General features: G+C 47.7%; 5 protein-coding genes across 12 annotated transcripts; 2 read left to right on the top strand and 3 right to left on the bottom strand.

Annotated features, from left to right (window-relative positions):
- The first annotated feature begins 8 nt into the window (after positions 1-8).
- Positions 9-2,406, top strand: LOC144470347 (facilitated trehalose transporter Tret1). Its single transcript, XM_078181362.1, has 4 exons — positions 9-247; positions 329-896; positions 962-1,160; positions 1,305-2,406. The coding sequence occupies exons 1-4, from the start codon at positions 184-186 to the stop codon at positions 1,941-1,943; spliced, it is 1,470 nt and encodes a 489-aa protein (XP_078037488.1). The 5' UTR covers positions 9-183; the 3' UTR covers positions 1,944-2,406.
- Positions 1,812-11,982, bottom strand: LOC144470349 (uncharacterized). 2 transcript variants are annotated; one of them, XM_078181367.1, is made up of 7 exons: positions 11,842-11,982; positions 3,515-3,722; positions 3,355-3,447; positions 3,207-3,275; positions 2,879-3,122; positions 2,428-2,794; positions 1,812-2,333 (listed from the first exon to the last, which is right to left on the bottom strand). In XM_078181367.1, coding segments are annotated over exons 1-7 (1,209 nt in total). In that variant the 5' UTR covers positions 11,844-11,982; the 3' UTR covers positions 1,812-2,107. The 2 variants fall into 2 exon arrangements, with proteins under 2 accessions (XP_078037493.1, XP_078037494.1); XM_078181368.1 differs by lacking the exon at positions 11,842-11,982 and having other exon boundaries at positions 3,355-3,443; positions 3,515-3,651.
- LOC144470350 (calmodulin-lysine N-methyltransferase) lies at positions 7,840-10,923 on the bottom strand. The gene is made up of 3 exons (XM_078181369.1): positions 10,819-10,923; positions 8,871-10,567; positions 7,840-8,634 (listed from the first exon to the last, which is right to left on the bottom strand). Exons 2-3 carry the CDS (start codon positions 9,534-9,536, stop codon positions 8,275-8,277), a joined length of 1,026 nt encoding a protein of 341 aa, XP_078037495.1. The 5' UTR covers positions 9,537-10,567; positions 10,819-10,923; the 3' UTR covers positions 7,840-8,274.
- A 132-nt stretch (positions 11,983-12,114) lies between the features above and the next one.
- Positions 12,115-13,679, top strand: LOC144470352 (post-GPI attachment to proteins factor 2). Of its 5 annotated transcripts, none has more exons than XM_078181373.1 (5): positions 12,115-12,275; positions 12,364-12,751; positions 12,864-13,110; positions 13,204-13,419; positions 13,486-13,679. In XM_078181373.1, the coding sequence occupies exons 2-5, from the start codon at positions 12,563-12,565 to the stop codon at positions 13,611-13,613; spliced, it is 780 nt and encodes a 259-aa protein (XP_078037499.1). In that variant the 5' UTR covers positions 12,115-12,275; positions 12,364-12,562; the 3' UTR covers positions 13,614-13,679. The 5 variants fall into 5 exon arrangements, with proteins under 5 accessions (XP_078037499.1, XP_078037497.1, XP_078037496.1 ...); XM_078181371.1 differs by having other exon boundaries at positions 12,346-12,751; XM_078181370.1 differs by having other exon boundaries at positions 12,340-12,751.
- Positions 13,680-13,818: 139 nt separating this feature from the next.
- L2hgdh (L-2-hydroxyglutarate dehydrogenase) lies at positions 13,819-16,623 on the bottom strand. 3 transcript variants are annotated; one of them, XM_078181363.1, is made up of 8 exons: positions 16,483-16,623; positions 15,816-15,943; positions 15,472-15,682; positions 15,118-15,330; positions 14,838-15,029; positions 14,482-14,753; positions 14,238-14,417; positions 13,819-14,158 (listed from the first exon to the last, which is right to left on the bottom strand). In XM_078181363.1, exons 2-8 carry the CDS (start codon positions 15,902-15,904, stop codon positions 13,963-13,965), a joined length of 1,353 nt encoding a protein of 450 aa, XP_078037489.1. In that variant the 5' UTR covers positions 15,905-15,943; positions 16,483-16,623; the 3' UTR covers positions 13,819-13,962. The 3 variants fall into 3 exon arrangements, with proteins under 3 accessions (XP_078037489.1, XP_078037492.1, XP_078037490.1); XM_078181366.1 differs by lacking the exon at positions 16,483-16,623 and adding an exon at positions 16,157-16,300; XM_078181364.1 differs by lacking the exon at positions 16,483-16,623 and adding an exon at positions 16,099-16,214.
- Between the last annotated feature and the right edge of the window lies 1 nt (position 16,624).

Genomic DNA, 16,624 nt, shown 5'->3' with positions numbered 1-16,624 from the left:
TGATCGGTTACGGTAAAGGTGAAAGACTATGGTGAATCAATCGTTAGACGAGTCGATAGCGGAAACAATTAGTCGGTAGATCCTTCGATACCAGTACCCGGATCTCGTTGTCTAAAGTTTCAAGATCGATTGAAAGGGGTTGCATCTGGTGCGCGTCGCGATTATCGTAAACAAAAGGAAAGCATGGCACAGACAAGAAACAATATCGAGCCGGGGAAGCTGCGACAGCTTTTCGTAGCGGTCATGGGTGAGTCTAGGTCTTCGCAACGCTTTAACAGATATTACTCGTAGAATAACGACGAAGTCACGGATGAATTTTCCGTTTCAGTGAACGTTGCAACGCTGACGTACGGAATATCAGTTGGCTGGCAGTCCCCGATGATGCCGGTGTTGCAAAGCGAGCATCCACCGGTAGGCGAAGAACCGATGACGAACGAAACCGCATCCTGGTTGACGGCGATCATGTGCGTGGCGGCTATATTCACCACCTTAACGGTTGGCAAGATAACGGAGAAGTACGGCTGCAAAGTTACAGGGTGTTTGGCCATGGTACCCTGTCTCGTGTCCTGGTTGGTCATAGAGTTCGCCACCCAGCACTGGCACCTCTTGCTGGCCCGGTTCTTCGCGGGTGTGAGCGGCGCGATGACCTTGTTCCTGATACCGCGCTACGTTTCCGAGATGTGCTGCGACGCGATACGCGGAATGTTGGGCAGCCTGTTGTCGTTGATCTTGAACAGCGGCATCCTCTTCACCTACATCTTCGGCGGGATGCTGTCGTTCCACGTGTTCTCCATCGTCGCGTTCGTTCTACCACTCGTAGCGTTCGTGATTTTCCTGTTGGTGCCGGAATCGCCAATGTATCTCGTACGGCGCCGTCGGCTTTTGCAAGCTGCGAGGTAACCCCGTAATCGCGTTCGCTTCAGCGTCGCGCTTGCTATGTTCCGTTCGTCTTGTCTGGCAGATCGGTGAGATGGTTCAGGGCAGGCCACGAGCCAACGGTGCAACGGGAGATGCTGCGGCTGCAGGCGGAAGCGAAGGAGCTCGCCTCGCAGAAGCCGATACGGTTGTCGGACCTGTTCCGAGACAAAGCGACGATCAAGGGGTTGGTGATCTCGATGGGTCTGTTCGGAGGTCAACAGCTTTGTGGAATATTTGCCATGGTAAAGAGATAGAGATCTGGTAAAGATTAAGAGACCGAGATAGGATCTCACAACTTACTTAATATTGTGATATCACTAATGGTAGAGATACTTAGATGGAAACGTTTAGACGAATCATATTGTATATACATTTCTCGTTCGTAGATAAGTTATACGGAAACGATATTCGGAATATCTGGAAGCTCGTTAACGCCAAATGCATCGGCGATCATCGTCGGCGTCATACAAGTAATTGGCTCACTGTTGTCTACTTCGCTAATGGAAAGACTTGGCAGAAGACCGTTGTTGCTGATATCGAGTGGAGGAATGTGCATCTGTCACTACATACTCGGACTGTTTTGCTACGCGCAGATGCTACAGTACGACGTCAACTCTGTCAACTGGATCCCAATTGTAGCCCTGTCCGTCTACGTGATTGCATACAATTTGGGTTTTGGCCCGGGCCCATACGTTGTTTCCGCCGAGGTTCTCAGTCGTGATGTGTACGCTCCGATCATGACGGTGGGTCTGGTCACCGTCTGGTCTACCGGGTTCCTCGTGCTCAAATCATTCCCGAGCATAGTTGATCTGCTAGGCATGTACGGATGCTTCTTCCTGCTGGGCACCATATGCATATTTCTGTTCGCATTTATTTTCTTTTTGATCCCGGAAACGAAGGGACTGCCGATTCGCATGATCTTGGACAAGCTCAACGGACGAACGTCTCACGAGTTCGACGAAAGGGGACATGTCTCCTCCAAAGTGAGTGTTCAGAAGGATATGCCGATGTCAGAACAGGTGTGACGAGCTGGACCATCCATCAGTCTATTTACAAAATCGATCGCGTTTGATAACGCAAGAACAATAATAGAACAATAGAAGATCGAGAACAATTATCGCGACGATAAAAAAGGAATGCTACGATGGCGTCGCGCGATATATGATAGGGATTAGCATCGAAGTAATCATCAGTCATCGTTTAATCGCTTTCGTACATTTTTGTTGCCGATTTTCCGTTTCTTAAACGAGGTCGGTTCAAGATCTCCGTCACTATCACCCGTTTCGACGCGCGTGATCGTTTTCTCTTTGAACGTCCTCTGTAGCGGCGGTGGTTCCGCCTTGTCGAAGGCTGGCACCGGCGCAGTCGTCTTCTGAGGTAGTTGTGGCAGCTGCAAATCTACAGGCTTCGTCTCACTGAAATGCAGACGACGCGCAAATGAGGATTCGTCGTGAGACTGCCAATAAAAAAAGATCTATTCTATCGTTATCCTTCAATCGATGTACTTACACGATCCTGACCGTCTGCCACGCTCCGTAGGGATGCGATTTTTGGTACGATCCGCTGTAATCCCTTCTGTAAGGTCGCTGCTCTTCCTCCTGCTTCTCCTCTTGAGCCTCCTCCTCTCCGTCCCCAGTCGTTTTCACCGCATCCGTCGTCTCGTCGAGTCGGTTGCTCTCCGACCTCGATTTCCTCAGCTGCCTCGACCGTTCACGCTCCGCGTTAGCCCGTTTCTCCTCGTTGATCTCCTTGTTCGCTATCTCTTCTTCCTGCTTCAGTTGTTCCAGTAGCTCCTCTTGAAGGGCTTGCTCTCTCGCTTCCTCTTCTTGCTCGGCGAACGTCATGTAACCTTCCTCGGGTGGATCCCATGCGGTTTCTGTGGCCAAGCAGAACGCGAACGTTAAAGAATAACGCGTTGACCTAGCGACTCATCGAGCCGGCATGCTACCCAAGTACGCACCGTTCGTTTCGACGTGCCAATAGTATGTGTACCCTTCTGGACTGCGCGCCTCGTACCAGAGCTTGCGCACCGGTTTCGCCGAACGATCCTCTTCTTGAGCTTTCTTTCCCTTGCCCTTTCCCTTGTTAGCCTTGCCCTTCCCTTGATTCTTGTTCTCGGGTTTCGGCGGAACTCTGGGCTGATGTTGGTACTGCCTACTGGTTCGCGACAGTGTCGGGTCGCACGGATCGATCTCGTGAAGGAACTGGAAAAAATTCGCATCGTAAACAACGTTTCTGTTTCGGCGAGTAATGTTCGCAAGAGAGTGCCGCAACCTTTCCGTATCTACCTGTTGAGTTTTGTCTTTGACACCGGACGCCGTTCCCGGGGTCGTCGTCGCACGATTTCTACTCGGTACCTGGAACAACCAAGAATGTCTCGATCAATTCAAAAGATCCGCCGTTGTTGTACCATTTATCGGTCACGGTCCTACTCACGTTCACTCTGTTCCTCTTCTCTTCGATGATTCTGTCGGCGGTCATGTCTCTGGTGTTGTTCTCGACGTCCTTCAGATATGCGGCCATAGCTGCCTGAACCGTAAAAATTGTATAAACCTTTTGGCTTTTCTTTCCGTCGACCAAACGAAACCGAACTTACGCTCTCCATCTTCTTGATGTCGTCCTCCATCTTCCTATTTTGTTTCGCCTGCTTCGTGCTGTTCTTGTGTATTTCTTTGAGCCGTTTGCCGACATTGTCTTTGTGCTTCTTACCGCCCTCGTGGAAATCGATGCTCGGCTTGTTGTCCGCGATCCAACACTTGCAGAAATCGCAGAACTTTCTGCCCTGCGACTTCCAATAATCTGCCCTGGAACAGAGGAAACAAGGTGATAACAATTCGCTCTTGAATGAGCACAAGCCTTGGTTGTCGCGCGACGATTATCGTAACGGGGTACACTTCGCCTTCGCGTCGACGACGAATTAACGGGTAATTAGCCAGCGTCTCGGCGACCCTGAGAAAACCCTCGACCTCGAGAAGCCGTGGTCGCTTTCCTTTCTTTTCATTCTAGAATAGAGAAAGCCGAATATGTTTTCCTGGCAACGACACCAGTCCTCTATCTCTCTCTCTCTATCTCGGCTGAAGAGGTGTCATCGAGGATCGCAGAATTGCAGGCCGCAGGGGATGCATCAAGGCAAGGGTACCCGTCGTTATCGGGACCATCTTACCGCCGGCTCGCTAATTACCCGAATCGATCGTTCGAACTTTAAGATTTCAGCCGGCCGACGAGAGACGGTGAATCGCGCATCGAGGAAATCACAACTGTCCCAACAACGCTGCAGTCTCTATTAATAATAGCGGCTGTATTAATAGCGACACCGTTCTATAGATAGACGAGAGGGAGAGCTGCCTAGCTTGTAGCCGATTAGAGGTGCATTCGCATCGTAAATACGCATCGACTGGCCGCCTCGTTGTATCGCGTGTACTTTACGTAAACGAGCCAAGTCGAGTGTCGCGGAGTCCGAGCGAGTTCGCGTACTCGCGCAAACAACCCTCTCGACCACCTCGTGCGTCCGACGACGCGGGAGGTACACGGATCCGTAGAACGGACCTCGGTGGTCGGGGCGAGCTTCCGGTCGGTCGAGATTTCTCAAAATCCTGTAATCTAAAGTTTGCTCGCGCTGACGCGATCCCATTGGTTGTTCATCGACGTCGGCGTATATTTTCGAGCAGGCTTTTTGGCACGTGCACACTGGATCGTGATACGCGCGTGCATCTAATACGGTGACTTGTCGTCGTCGTGTCTATGCTCTACCGATGCCAGCTGGTGTCAGCGGACGTTGACGACCGTATCTTCGCCGGGAGGATCCTCCGACGAGATCGTCGAGGTCGATCCGACGATCCTCTTCGTTCTCTTAGCCGCTTACGAAATCGTTGTCTGTCGCGTCGGTAAGACGTCTTCGCCGATGACCTTGGAGGGGCCGGCCAAACGTAATTGGCATCCGCGAGATAATCGCGATAATTTATTTATATATCCGGGTAAACACCTAATTTTACAATAACGGAACAGAATATTATTTTCGACGATGAAGAGCTAGTAAGTTAGGCGATCGGTAGACTGCGGTTTTTACATGACGAAAATAACCGGATCGAATGCAAAACAGCCGCGTCTTGCAATTAAGCGTAGACATTTTTTATTTCACGCATAGGTTCGCAGTCTATTAATCGACTTTGAGGACTCGGTTCTAATCGTATAAAAATTGTCATTAACTATGAGATATTCTATGCAAAGCATAATCCGGCATCCTTTAAATCGCTAAATAAACAACCAGTTATTTTTACAATCAACTTCGATTCGTTCGCTTTCCGAAACAATAAATGATCTTGCTTGTTTCGGGCCGAAAGTTCTACGGCCGGCCACGAATTGCGGAATTACAGGTCGAGTAGTCCGTGTCCTGCCCGGCCGTTGTTTGACTTGGCGAGTAACCGACGTTTAATGGCACACGGCTTCGACTTCGTTTGCTTGATCGCGTAAATGTTTACCCACGATTTACACCCTCGAGCTCGCGTGTCCGCCCGTTTATTTCCGATGATTTAGGCGAACCCGACAGGCGAGACGGAAATTCCGTAAAAAAAAAAAAATTCCCCCGCTACGCTCCGATTATTTCCTTGTTTGTTTATCGCGCAGCATGTCGCGGACGAGTCTGCGAACGATCGTTCGGCTCGTCTCCTCCTCCTCCTCCTCCTCCTCCTCTTCTCCTTCACCTCTCTTCTTTCTTAACGTGCGCGTAGACACGCGGTAACGCGGGTTCGAACAGCGATCGCTCCGTTTTACGTTTCCTCGCTCGGCTGGAAAAAAAAAAGAAGAGCGAGTACGAGCGTTCTAATTTTACCATGGAGGGCTGTAAACACCTTTCGGCGTTCGAAAACCGCTTCGCGCCGCGCGCTTCGCCGGAGACAAGATCCGTCCGACGTGAACCGAGCACCACGATTTTTCTCCCAGCTTGCTTGGATCGCGTACGTCGACGTAGAGTGGTCGTTTACAAGCCGAGAAGACCCTCAACGTTGTACCGGATCGCTCAAAGCCACGGCTTGTACCCGATCAAAGTCGTGGAAAGAGAGAGAGAGAGAGAGAAAAGGAGAGAGAAACGTCTTGCTTCCGATTTCGGAATTTTTGCCGAATTTATCTCGTGGTAAACCGTAACGACGTACGGATGAATGGGATAAACGGAGTGAACGAGATGAATGGAATAAACAGGACGAACGAAATAAACGGAGCGAATGGTATAAAAATGGGGTTAAATGGAACGAACGGGGTAAATGGAATTGTGATTCACGCGGCTCCAGTAATTTCTAGCGGAGAGGTTTAATAATAGAGCAACTATGTCGTACTCTGAATCGATGAGCAGACGTTACATGACTGCATTGCGTTTCTATTATACATAGGGGAAGGTCGGTAAACATCTGTGTGTCGCGTACTAATAATACACTTCTATAGGTCAAAACCGGGCACCGTTTCTCTTTTGTCGGCGATAACTGCAGGTACATGCAGGAACGCCGAGAATCGAGGTTTCCCGGGTCGCGGCCGAGAGGCCGTCGTCGCGGGGGTAGCGTCGATCGATCGATTCGCCGAATCGGCGATCTATCGTTTCGAGAAAGGTGTTTCTTTTCAAGAAAATATGTTCGCTTTATTAACTTGCTTACACGTTCGGAGAGAATACGAACAGAGGTACAGAAGATCGGACACGCGGCGGTTAGCACCGACTAGACTAGACTCGACTAAATTGGTCCTAAATCGTTAGGATAAGCGTTTCACATTTTCTCTCCCCATTTCGCACAAACACACGCACACACGCTTACTTGGTTCGCGCGCTTAGAAAAATCTTACGGTTATCGATGTTTTTAGCGGCACGCCTTGGACCCTCGGACTTACATCTTAAATCTACTACGCGTTTACTCGGTCGATCTTATTTGGCTATGGCAAATCGTACGGAGCGGACGCGGAACGTTGCACAGAGAATTTGTGGAAAGCAGCTTCCAACCGCGGGGGGGCTGTCCGCTCCTAGGAACTACGAAGTCGACTAGAAAGTTCTTCGAAACTTATTGTAGGCGAACACACTCTTGGAATCTAAGTAGCCGACGGGAGACCGCGGTAGCCCCAGGGTTCGTTAACGAGCGCTCGTTGGAAACGCTCGAAACGAACGCGAACGGTGTCCGTTTATCGGATTACAGCCGCGTCGCGCATCCTTCTACCGGGTACGAATAATCGTATGCCCGTAAACATGCAAATTGAATTAGAGCTGATAATTGCAACGATCGGCGGTGTACAGGTTTACATCGGATTTGCAGACCGGGATAGCCTCGTGCGGGTTTCGTACAAACTTTCGCAGCCTGATCAACTCGTAACACCGCCTAAAAAGATGTGTAGGGATTCGCGTTAATCTTCGCCGGTTGGTGGTACGCGGGCAAGCGCCGCGTCACCACGACTCTACTCGTCCCCGCTCGATGCTATCCTCGACGACGCGTGGGATCATCGGCGCCCGGAGATTAAGGACGCGGCGTATCGTAATGTATGTACGATACGTGCGTCGCGTCGTGGATGGACTCGATTGGCAGTCGCGGCGATGGTAATCCATACCACGCGGACGCGAACGTAACGCGGATATTTTTCTACGCCTAGTTCGCTATCGTTCGGAAAATCAGGTACACTCGAGACGTACTAACGTTTCACGGATCTCGCGGTTTTTCGTTCTCTTTGATACGGCGCGCGTCGAAGTCGAAGTATTTTTTTCATAGGAATCGAATAAAGCGACGAAAAAGACTCAGCGGAGTGAAAAATCATTTCGACGAAGATGTATCACGATTTCGTTAGTTTAAAAATTCAAAAAATCCGAATTGATAGATAAATCTTGGATTTGAAATCAGGCCGTCGAAATCTACGGGAAATCATGTATAAGACATATCCTTACAAAAGTATACTAATAATGACTAAGTCATAATTTTGTTAAAATATTTCAAGTTTGACATAGGCAACGAAGGTTAAAAAATAGTCTAACTATCGAGTTGTTGCAATAGCAATTTTCCAAATAAATAGCTTGAAATAAAATCGAAGTTTTACTTCTCCAACTCACAATTTTTCCCTTACGCTGCTAAAACGTAAAAAAGACCGCGGGCTTTATCTCATCTCTATCGAAAGTTCTTTAATTTCGACTTATGACTACGTCGCTTCTCCCTCGTTGCGCGGCGTCGCGCGGAAGGTCCTACGATAGAAACGTAGAAAAGTGGCTATAGGCTATTGAGAAGAGGTCGGGTCGAGCGGTTCTACGAGAAGTAGAATAACGCGTCGTATAACAGATCGCCTTATCGTTCGTATGGTAACGCTCGGAGACAAAGGATCTGTTCGGTTGGTCGTTGTCAACGGTCATCCGGACGGCATCCTCTTCTGCTTGGTCAGTTCCAAAAGGATCGGATAATGGAGGTCCGGACAATACTCCTGGCTTTGGTCCAACAGCTCTAGATGTCTCGACCAAATCTTCGGGTCGTAACGATCAATCCGTCTGGCCGTGAAGCCCCGTTTTGTGGCCGCGTCCGCGAACCTATCAAAGGTCTGGCCCCGTCGCGGCGCCATCACCAGGGCCAGGCCGTCGTTCGCCAGCCAGCCGTAGATGGTTTCCACCAGATCGGAGCGTACCTCGTCGAAGAAGAGACAGTCCGCGCAGAGGATCACGTCGTACGATTTTTCCGGGGCGATCGGCACGTCGTTGTCTCCGGCCGTCCAGCTCTACGTACAAAAGTCAATTGAGAAACACGAGAGGAAGATCTGGTCCAATTTTCCCGTGCGGATCCCCTGATCCGTGGTTCCGTGTTCGGTTTCCCGCCGTCCGCGGTCGGCCGACCTAACCCGGACCGACAAAACGAAACGGCCGAGCACAGAAAACCGACAGAAAGAGAAAAAATCGATGCGATTCGACTCGACTTGGAGGAGAATCTAACACGATCACGGAAGTGAAAAATCACCTTGATTCGGAGGCCGACGGGGTTGCCGTACGGAAACGATATGGCCGATCTCGCTGACCTGATCGCCCTGGCCGCTTTGGACCATCGAACGACGCAGCACTCGACGAGATCGGCCATCTCGTTCCTGGCGACGATGCACCGGACGTTCTCCACGCTGGTCGCGTTCCCATCGGTGAGCGCGACGCCGCTCGGACTGCAGTACTTGGCCGCGATCACGCCCGCCAGACAGCTCATGCCACCCCCGAGCTCGAGAACCCTTTTGTTCCGGCAGATCTCGCGATTCTTCAGCAGATAGTAAGCCAAGCACTCCTCCGAAGGCCACACGCATACGTTCCCGGTGTTGTTGAAGCCGATCAGCTCGTTCGCCGTGAAACTCTTCTTCAGCCATCGGATCTGCACGGTGAACTTCCGGTTCTCCAAAACGCCATAGTACTCGTACCATCTCGAACCCGGGTCCTCCATCGTCCCGGCGTTCTCCAGCCGGACGGTCTTCAGCAGACCGAAGCTGGTGAAACGGCGAACCGACACGTCGTTCAACTCGTTCTCCGGTTCCGCGAACCTCTCGTTCCCCCGCGGACCGATCAACGTCTTCGCGAGAATGCGCCATCGGCTTTGCGCGGTGTTCCTCTTTCTTGTCTCCTTCTCCGCGAATCGTTCATCCCCCATGCCTTCCTCGTTTCGATTTCTGGTTCACCGATCTTTTACCCCCGTTCACGGAGCGATTCGACTCGACTCGACTCGATTACGGGGTCTCATCGGTTCATCAGCAAACGCAGAGATCGCCGGAACCGCTACAAGCCGGACATTCGCGGGTACCGCCGAAAAATCGCAGCGTCGCGAACCTCGCGTTCATTTCGGACCACTCCGCTGTGCCGTTAACGATGCTAAAGAGAGTAAAGAGAGCGAGGAGAGAGAGAGAGAGAGTGTGGAGACTGTGGGAAAAGCGATCGCTGTTTCCGAAAGAAAACGCCGAGAAGAACTTTCCCAGATTCGAGGAGCGAGTCCCCCACCGAGCGGCTGCAAGCTACAACGAGACCGTGCGAAGGAACGGGCCGACACTAAAAGACCCGAGGCCGACTTCTAACTCGCGCCACGCGGACGTCGGGCCGTCGCGCGGCTCGCCGCGTCGGCCGTCGAGCGTTCACCGCGTCCGATTCGCGCTTGCGCCTCCTCGTCGCCCTCGTCTTCCTATATTACCGTATTCCTATATTCCCCGTCATCCCACATATGTTCCTATATTTCTGTGTTCCGCACGCGCACTTGCCTCCCCACCCCCTTACCGAACGCGCGTACACACGCGTCCCGCAACCCCTTTCTTCCCCTACACCCTTGACCCTAACCTCGCCTCGCATCTCTTGTCCCTTGATCCCCCGCCTCTTTTACCCGTTACCGCTCGCGGCTAACACCTCGCCGCATGGAACTAGCCCGAAGGTGAATTTTACCACCCCTGCGCCGGGGACACGGCAAACGGCCGTCGTGACTCGATCCCCCAAAACGAAACCAGTCAACGCGGCCGGAAGACGAAAAAGAACGATCGAGCGTGTCGCGCAATAAGTGCTGTGAATCGGTGCCAAAGTATTTCCCACGGAAGAAGGACGCGTCGAATGCCAAATTGCTCGATACCGGGGATCGTAAAGCGGTCGAGAGGACCCCCCAGTTTCTACTGGTGGCAAGGCGGACGAGACGACGTCTCGGTGCTAGAAAATCGTTTGACACGAATAGAACTCTCTGGTGACAAGCGACGAGCGACGGCAATACAAATACATTAAATACACGCGGTTTCGTTCGGGCGTGAAGTCGATAGGCTCACGCTTGCCAGAGCAAATATAGATATTTCCGCTGGCCGACGGCGTCGGTCCCGCGGCAAACGAAACAATCAATTTTTTCGATGGACACCCCCCCGCCGCCGTTTGTTATGTTTCCAATAGTCTCACGGAGAAATATTTACCTTTGCCTACCGAGCTTCGTGTAAGTTTAAACGATCCGCGAAGTCTATGCATTCTTCGCTCTAGATCCCAGTAACCTCCCTGTTTCCTACGGTCGTGGAATCGCCGTCCAGTTTACCGTAGTATAAACTTTACACTGAAAACGAACAGAGGTACCGAAGGAAACGGTTACGACACTTCGGACTACACAACGGCGCGAGCATGGTTGCCCCGCGAAGGGGCCACGTGCATCTGTTTCAACGATTGCCGGCCGTAGGGGTTCGGTTTACGTTTCGTTTCGCTGACACGGTGACGTTCGGATCTGGGTTATTTCAAATGAAAATGAAAGGTAACTGCTTGAAATAATTTAGTTCGGACCATTGTTCGGACATAAAACCTTAATTTCATAATTATTTCACGTAATTATTTCGAATAGATATTTCGAACAATTATAATATGAAATAACATGTTACTTAAAATGACTATGAAATAAATTAACATGTTATATGAAATGATATTTCGAATAATGTCACTTCAAATGTACTCAAGTCTGTTAACGTCCATGACACCAATATACGTGTGAATAATGTAAAATTGGCCGGCCCATAATATAATCGCACTGTGGTTTCTAGGATAATGACTGTGATTTACAACCGGATTTGAAAAACTCGCTACGACGTGATCTGGTGGATTCTGGCGCAAATGACGTAAGGCAATATCGTGCGCGTGTTTCGCAGAACCGCGACGATGGTACGCCAGTTTTTTGTTGCTCTCCTTCGGTTGAACGGTTTTTTAAAACAGACCTGACCATGGTTTTGAGTACTAATTCGATCGTAAATCAATGTCATTGTCCTCGAAACCTAAACACGTTTAGTTTACAGTTCGATCGGTATTATGACGTGAAAATGTATTCGCGATTGTGCAACCACCATCAATATAAACGCCTGCCAAGTTTCCCGACAATTTCAACTGTTGGTCTCATCGATTTGCACGCGTGCGAGCCTGTTTTGCGGAACATGCGGGTACAGTATCAAAATTTCACTTACATGTTTGAACGGTCGTTGAAAGGTTCTTGTTGTTCTTGTTGACAGGTAACGTACGCTGTTCCGCTTCTGCAATTACGAACTTAACCTGTTCAGGCCTAAGAACTGATTCAAATTTCGTCGACCAAACAATTTTGGAGCTACATCAACTGCATTTGCAACGACCACTATGGAAATAATATCTCGATACGGCCGCTAAATTATACAGTTATTAAAAATCACCATAGCAAAACACGAGATTACCTTCGACGCGACGAATATAGAAACAAAACGGAACAGCTGATGGCGGACGACTAAAAAACGGTCGACTAGCGCACCCTAGGTTGAATCAACACAACCATGTTCGCTGTTCGTATTGGTGTTTGCAGTCGCCGTACGATGTCATTGCATGGTCATAAAATTCAGCAGTGCGACTGGTGCGACCGAAACGATCGATTGTACGTTTAAGATGGTAACCAGGGTCTTTTGATATCGTTGCTGTAAAATGTTATTATTCGAAAGTTTTAGTGGATTTAATTCGTGCAGTTGTTGCTTCGTCGAATTCGACGATGTTCATTCGACCAGATGTGGTTCTCTCTGTACGGTGACGAGCAAAAGAATCAAAGGAAGATCGTCGCGTCTCGTACGCTTACCAATAAAGCGTTTCATACTGTAGCACTTTAGCCTATTAAGAGTATCAAACTTTGCTTCTTATGACGTAAATAAGATTGGCGAATATAAAACCATGAGCAAAGCAAGAATGGGATCAGAGTATATTCCACTAGTGGAGGAGGACATGTCGAAGGCACGAGTGGTTTTGCCGTTTTCTAAGGTAACATGGTTTACCGTTTTATTGCCGTTCCTAGCATTTATATTTTGCGTCATTTGGTCCATTATATACAATTTTGAGCACTCTACCTCGACGCACTGCAAGGTACGTTTCATGCAACTGTCTTATTTTATGGTTCCTTCATTTACATAACGGTCAATGAATCGGCGCGTATGCATGTTTGTAAGCAATCCTTTTTTTTGTTTCTTTAAAACAGGTATATAATTTTTTGCCATCCGTGTCTGCTGCGATTGGGCACTACAGACCTCAAAGAGACGTATGGAAACTTGCAATTGCTGTGCAAGCGACCATCAGAGTTCTAGTATTAATTATGTATTATCGTTACTACAAGGAACATATTTATAAATGGGCACAAAGTATATGTAACATTGCTATTGTTACAAATGCCATTGAAAACATATCTCTTGTTACTTTAAGCTTTTGGACGTCCGATGAAAATTATGGTACATATACATAGAATATTTCATATATATGTATGCACATGCATACGTGTGTTTTGATAGGTTATCCATATGTCATTTTTTTTTTTGTTGCAGCCTTTCACAAATTATCTTTTATAACGTTTTTGATAATGTCTTTTATTCACATGATCGTTGCATATTTTATTATGACAAATTGTCGTAATGTTACAAGGGAATGGTCGGAAACCACTTCTATGAAATGGAAATGGAGAGCAATGGTGTTAAATGTGTTTTCTATACTGAGTGCATGTTACTTTTTCTACAGGCATAACAAATACTGTGAACCTCTAGGTGAGTTCAGAGCAGCAAACGTAATGATAAATGAGACCAATTAACAATTCAATTATTTCGTTTCAGTCTACTCAATGTTTGCTATAAGCGAATATGGAGTTGTTTTGTCCAATATGGGATTCCATTCGACCGCTGCATGGGATTTTGCAAATTCGCGTCTCATGATATCGGGATCGGGATTTAGAATAATTTAGTACCGTACTGTGTATGATGTTACAAGTTACAATTACATATCACGGAGATACGATTATATCAATGCATTCTATTCGTATTCTTGGATTCTCTTTACATTCAACTCTTCTATCTAAAGGTAAAAAAAAAGAAGAGATTGTTTTTCAAATGCAAATATATGCATAAGAAGAGGAAGACGGGGGCAGTGAGAGAAAAAGAGAGAGAAAAGAAGACACAGGAATGTATGTATTCACACATACAATTAATATTATTGACAAGTAATAAACCGACCTATCTTCGTATCAAAACTATATACGAGTAGAAAATTTAATCTCTCATGACTATTTTTCATCGACCATCATTTTTTTGTGCTTAAAGCTTGAACTCGGCTTCTAGTTTGTCGGCAATATGTTTTGCGATTGCCATGGAACTTGTGGCGGCTGGAGAAGGTGCATTTCGACAGTGCATCACTCTGCTACCGATAGCACCTTTTCCACTATCAAAAACAAAATCATCCACCAATTTTCCATTATTGTCTAGCGCTTGTGCTCGAACACCTGCCGGCCCCCTACACGATAAACGACGTAAAAGATGATAAAGATGGTGAAATCGAAAATATCTCTTTCGCAAACTGTTGTTGCACCTACCTTCTCACATCTGCATAAGTTACTTCAGGAATGAATTTCTTTAAATCTTTCACCGCGAGTGGATAAAATATGGATTTAATCACCTCTTTGCACCCGGGAATGAAAAATTTGAAACACAGTTTGTACAGTCCCGGAAATTTGGCCATCTCTATGCAATCCCTTATGTTTACGTCCCGCCATCTAAAAATGGTAAATGTCGTTTATAATGTGTATTACAACGTCGATTAAGCTTAGTCGGACATACCGGTAACCTTCTCTTGCGAACGCCAGAACCGCGTTTGGACCAAGCCATATATCGCCGTTCACCCTGGGTGTAAAATGAACGCCTAGGAAAGGGAAACGGGGATCCGGTACAGGGTATATGTTTGTCGTGCACAGGTGTTTCTTCTTCTCGCTTAGCAATAGATATTCGCCGCGAAATGGTACGATTCGTGGGCTTAGATCACATCCGGTCATGACGGCCAGACGATCGGAGTGTAAGCCGGCGCAAGTCAACACGTATTTTGCTGGAATACACTGTACTCGAAATAAAAAAAGAGACAGTGTAATAATCATGCAGAGAGCGTTGGCGCGATGCGGGAGATTGCGAGAAAGGCTTACTTTGTTCTTTGATTGTACCGAAATGGGAACTAATTCTTGATTTCCATGTGACTCTGACATTTCCGTGAACCCGGTCACTTCGTAATTTAGGAATACCTGACCGCCCATCTTTTGAAACTCGTCGGCGAAACTTTTACAGACAACCGCCCAATCGACTATACCCGTCCAGGGTGACCACAATGCTTTCTCTCCCTGTGGCAATAGATGCACGTTTTATTGTGTTTTATTGTGTGTCGGGAGAGGTTTGTTCCTTGCGAGGAAACGACATTAATTTCAGTACTCGACATTTTGGCTCGTATTTCGATATGCAGTCTTTCTCGACCACTTCTAGATCCGGTACGTTGTTCTTCGTCCCGCGATCGAACAGATCGTCTATCCTTTTAACCTGGTCTTTGTTCTGTGCGACGATCAATTTTCCAACCTTGTTGTGGGGTATATTGTGCTTGCAAAAATATTCGTAGGACAGTTTCAATCCTTCCACGCAGAGTTTAGCCTGCAATCATTTTCTGCCGAATCAAGAAACTCCTAACAAAGCGTTGCTCTAATAACCGATTAACGTTCGTAGCTACTATTCATAATACGCCATGCGACAGAAAATTCGAGCCTAAGAAATACATTTTGTTTGTTTCTTTACTTTCATGCTGCCGGGTACGTAATAAATTCCGGCATGTACAACGCCGCTATTATGCCCTGTTTGATGTTTCGCCAAAGCATTCTCCTTCTCGACGATCGCCATCTTTAGATTCGGGTGTCTTATCATCATTTCTCGAGCAGTGGCGCACCCAACAATGCCACCACCAACGACTACCAAGTCGAATGTGCCGCATGAATCTGAGCTGGTTGAACTGATATACATTGTACAATTAAATCATTGCAATCGCTGTTATCAAGACGATCTTATCGGTGGGATAAATCGGATAGATTGGATTATTCGCGTTTTAATGTATAAAGCATTTGCGAGATCGATGACCGGCTAACCTGGGTTGTTGCGAACCATAGTGACGCATGAGAGAGAATTGTTGGGTTACAATCCTTTTCGCCACAGAAGAAGATATAATGGGCTTCATGTTGCAATCGGTCACTTGAAATTTAGAGTTGTCGTGTTTCTAGAAAAAGATATAAACACATTCGTTGAAACATCTTGCGAAGCGGTAATACCGCTGGTCCAGAATTTAGTTGACCTTAAAGCATGTGCACACGAATACGCACGTGTTCATAAAAGTAAGTACGCGGTGCAAAGACACGGTATTAAACTAATAACCTTAAGTTGGCGTCGATTCAACGGTGGCACGTTCTAGCCGTCATCGCGTGATACATACCTAGTTCATTTTCACTGAAAGCGATCGTTGTTGCGCGTTTCCTTTTAACTAATTTCATAAGGTCGACGACAGCTTAAGCATCGCCCACAAGTAAATCGTGCATGCATTCGATACTCGAACGAGAATTGGACCGATTGTCACCTTCGATAATCTCTAACGTGTGAATTCCTTTGAGGTTTCGCAGATTTGCGTAGTAGATTTTCGATCACGCGTTTTGGCCACATGTTTGGCGTTACGTAATACGAAATCATATAAGAGTCAGTGGTCGAACGGTCGGATACGAATGCGTATTATTAAAGTCTTTACGAACATGGCGGTTACCTTACCTTTAAGTCGGTTTAACCAGATTCGTCGCATACGGTTTTCAACGGAGAATTTTGCTTGCACGCGTACCTTCTCGGTCAATGAGCCGAAAAAGGATGACGCGGCGATCTGTCGGTGTCTGCCCTGGTCTGCCCTTGCCCGATA

The sequence above is a fragment of the Augochlora pura genome, chromosome 5, assembly GCF_028453695.1.
Source record: "Augochlora pura isolate Apur16 chromosome 5, APUR_v2.2.1, whole genome shotgun sequence".
NCBI lineage: Eukaryota > Metazoa > Arthropoda > Insecta > Hymenoptera > Halictidae > Augochlora > Augochlora pura.
The sequence above is the reverse complement of the archived record's forward strand: the minus strand, read 5'-3'. Positions and strand labels throughout refer to the sequence as shown.

Bases quoted from the DNA above. Each gene is read 5' to 3' on its own strand.
- LOC144470347 (XM_078181362.1), top strand. From the start codon at position 184: ATGGCACAGACAAGAAACAATATCGAGCCGGGGAAGCTGCGACAGCTT. The intron at 248-328 runs GTGAGTCTAGGT...TTTCCGTTTCAG, and splicing joins GCTTTTCGTAGCGGTCATGG to TGAACGTTGCAACGCTGACG. The intron at 897-961 runs GTAACCCCGTAA...CTTGTCTGGCAG, and splicing joins CGGCTTTTGCAAGCTGCGAG to ATCGGTGAGATGGTTCAGGG.
- LOC144470350 (XM_078181369.1), bottom strand. From the start codon at position 9,536: ATGGGGGATGAACGATTCGCGGAGAAGGAGACAAGAAAGAGGAACACC. The intron at 8,635-8,870 runs GTGATTTTTCAC...TTTTGTACGTAG, and splicing joins CCGTCGGCCTCCGAATCAAG to AGCTGGACGGCCGGAGACAA.
- LOC144470349 (XM_078181367.1), bottom strand. The intron at 3,448-3,514 runs GTAAGTTCGGTT...TTTACGGTTCAG, and splicing joins ACATCAAGAAGATGGAGAGC to GCAGCTATGGCCGCATATCT. The intron at 3,123-3,206 runs GTAGATACGGAA...AATTTTTTCCAG, and splicing joins TCAAAGACAAAACTCAACAG to TTCCTTCACGAGATCGATCC.
- LOC144470352 (XM_078181373.1), top strand. From the start codon at position 12,563: ATGAGCAAAGCAAGAATGGGATCAGAGTATATTCCACTAGTGGAGGAG. The intron at 12,752-12,863 runs GTACGTTTCATG...TCTTTAAAACAG, and splicing joins CTACCTCGACGCACTGCAAG to GTATATAATTTTTTGCCATC. The intron at 13,420-13,485 runs GTGAGTTCAGAG...ATTTCGTTTCAG, and splicing joins CAAATACTGTGAACCTCTAG to TCTACTCAATGTTTGCTATA.
- L2hgdh (XM_078181363.1), bottom strand. From the start codon at position 15,904: ATGAAGCCCATTATATCTTCTTCTGTGGCGAAAAGGATTGTAACCCAA. The intron at 15,683-15,815 runs GTTAGCCGGTCA...AATGTATATCAG, and splicing joins TATGGTTCGCAACAACCCAG to TTCAACCAGCTCAGATTCAT. The intron at 15,030-15,117 runs GTACTGAAATTA...CTATTGCCACAG, and splicing joins AATACGAGCCAAAATGTCGA to GGAGAGAAAGCATTGTGGTC.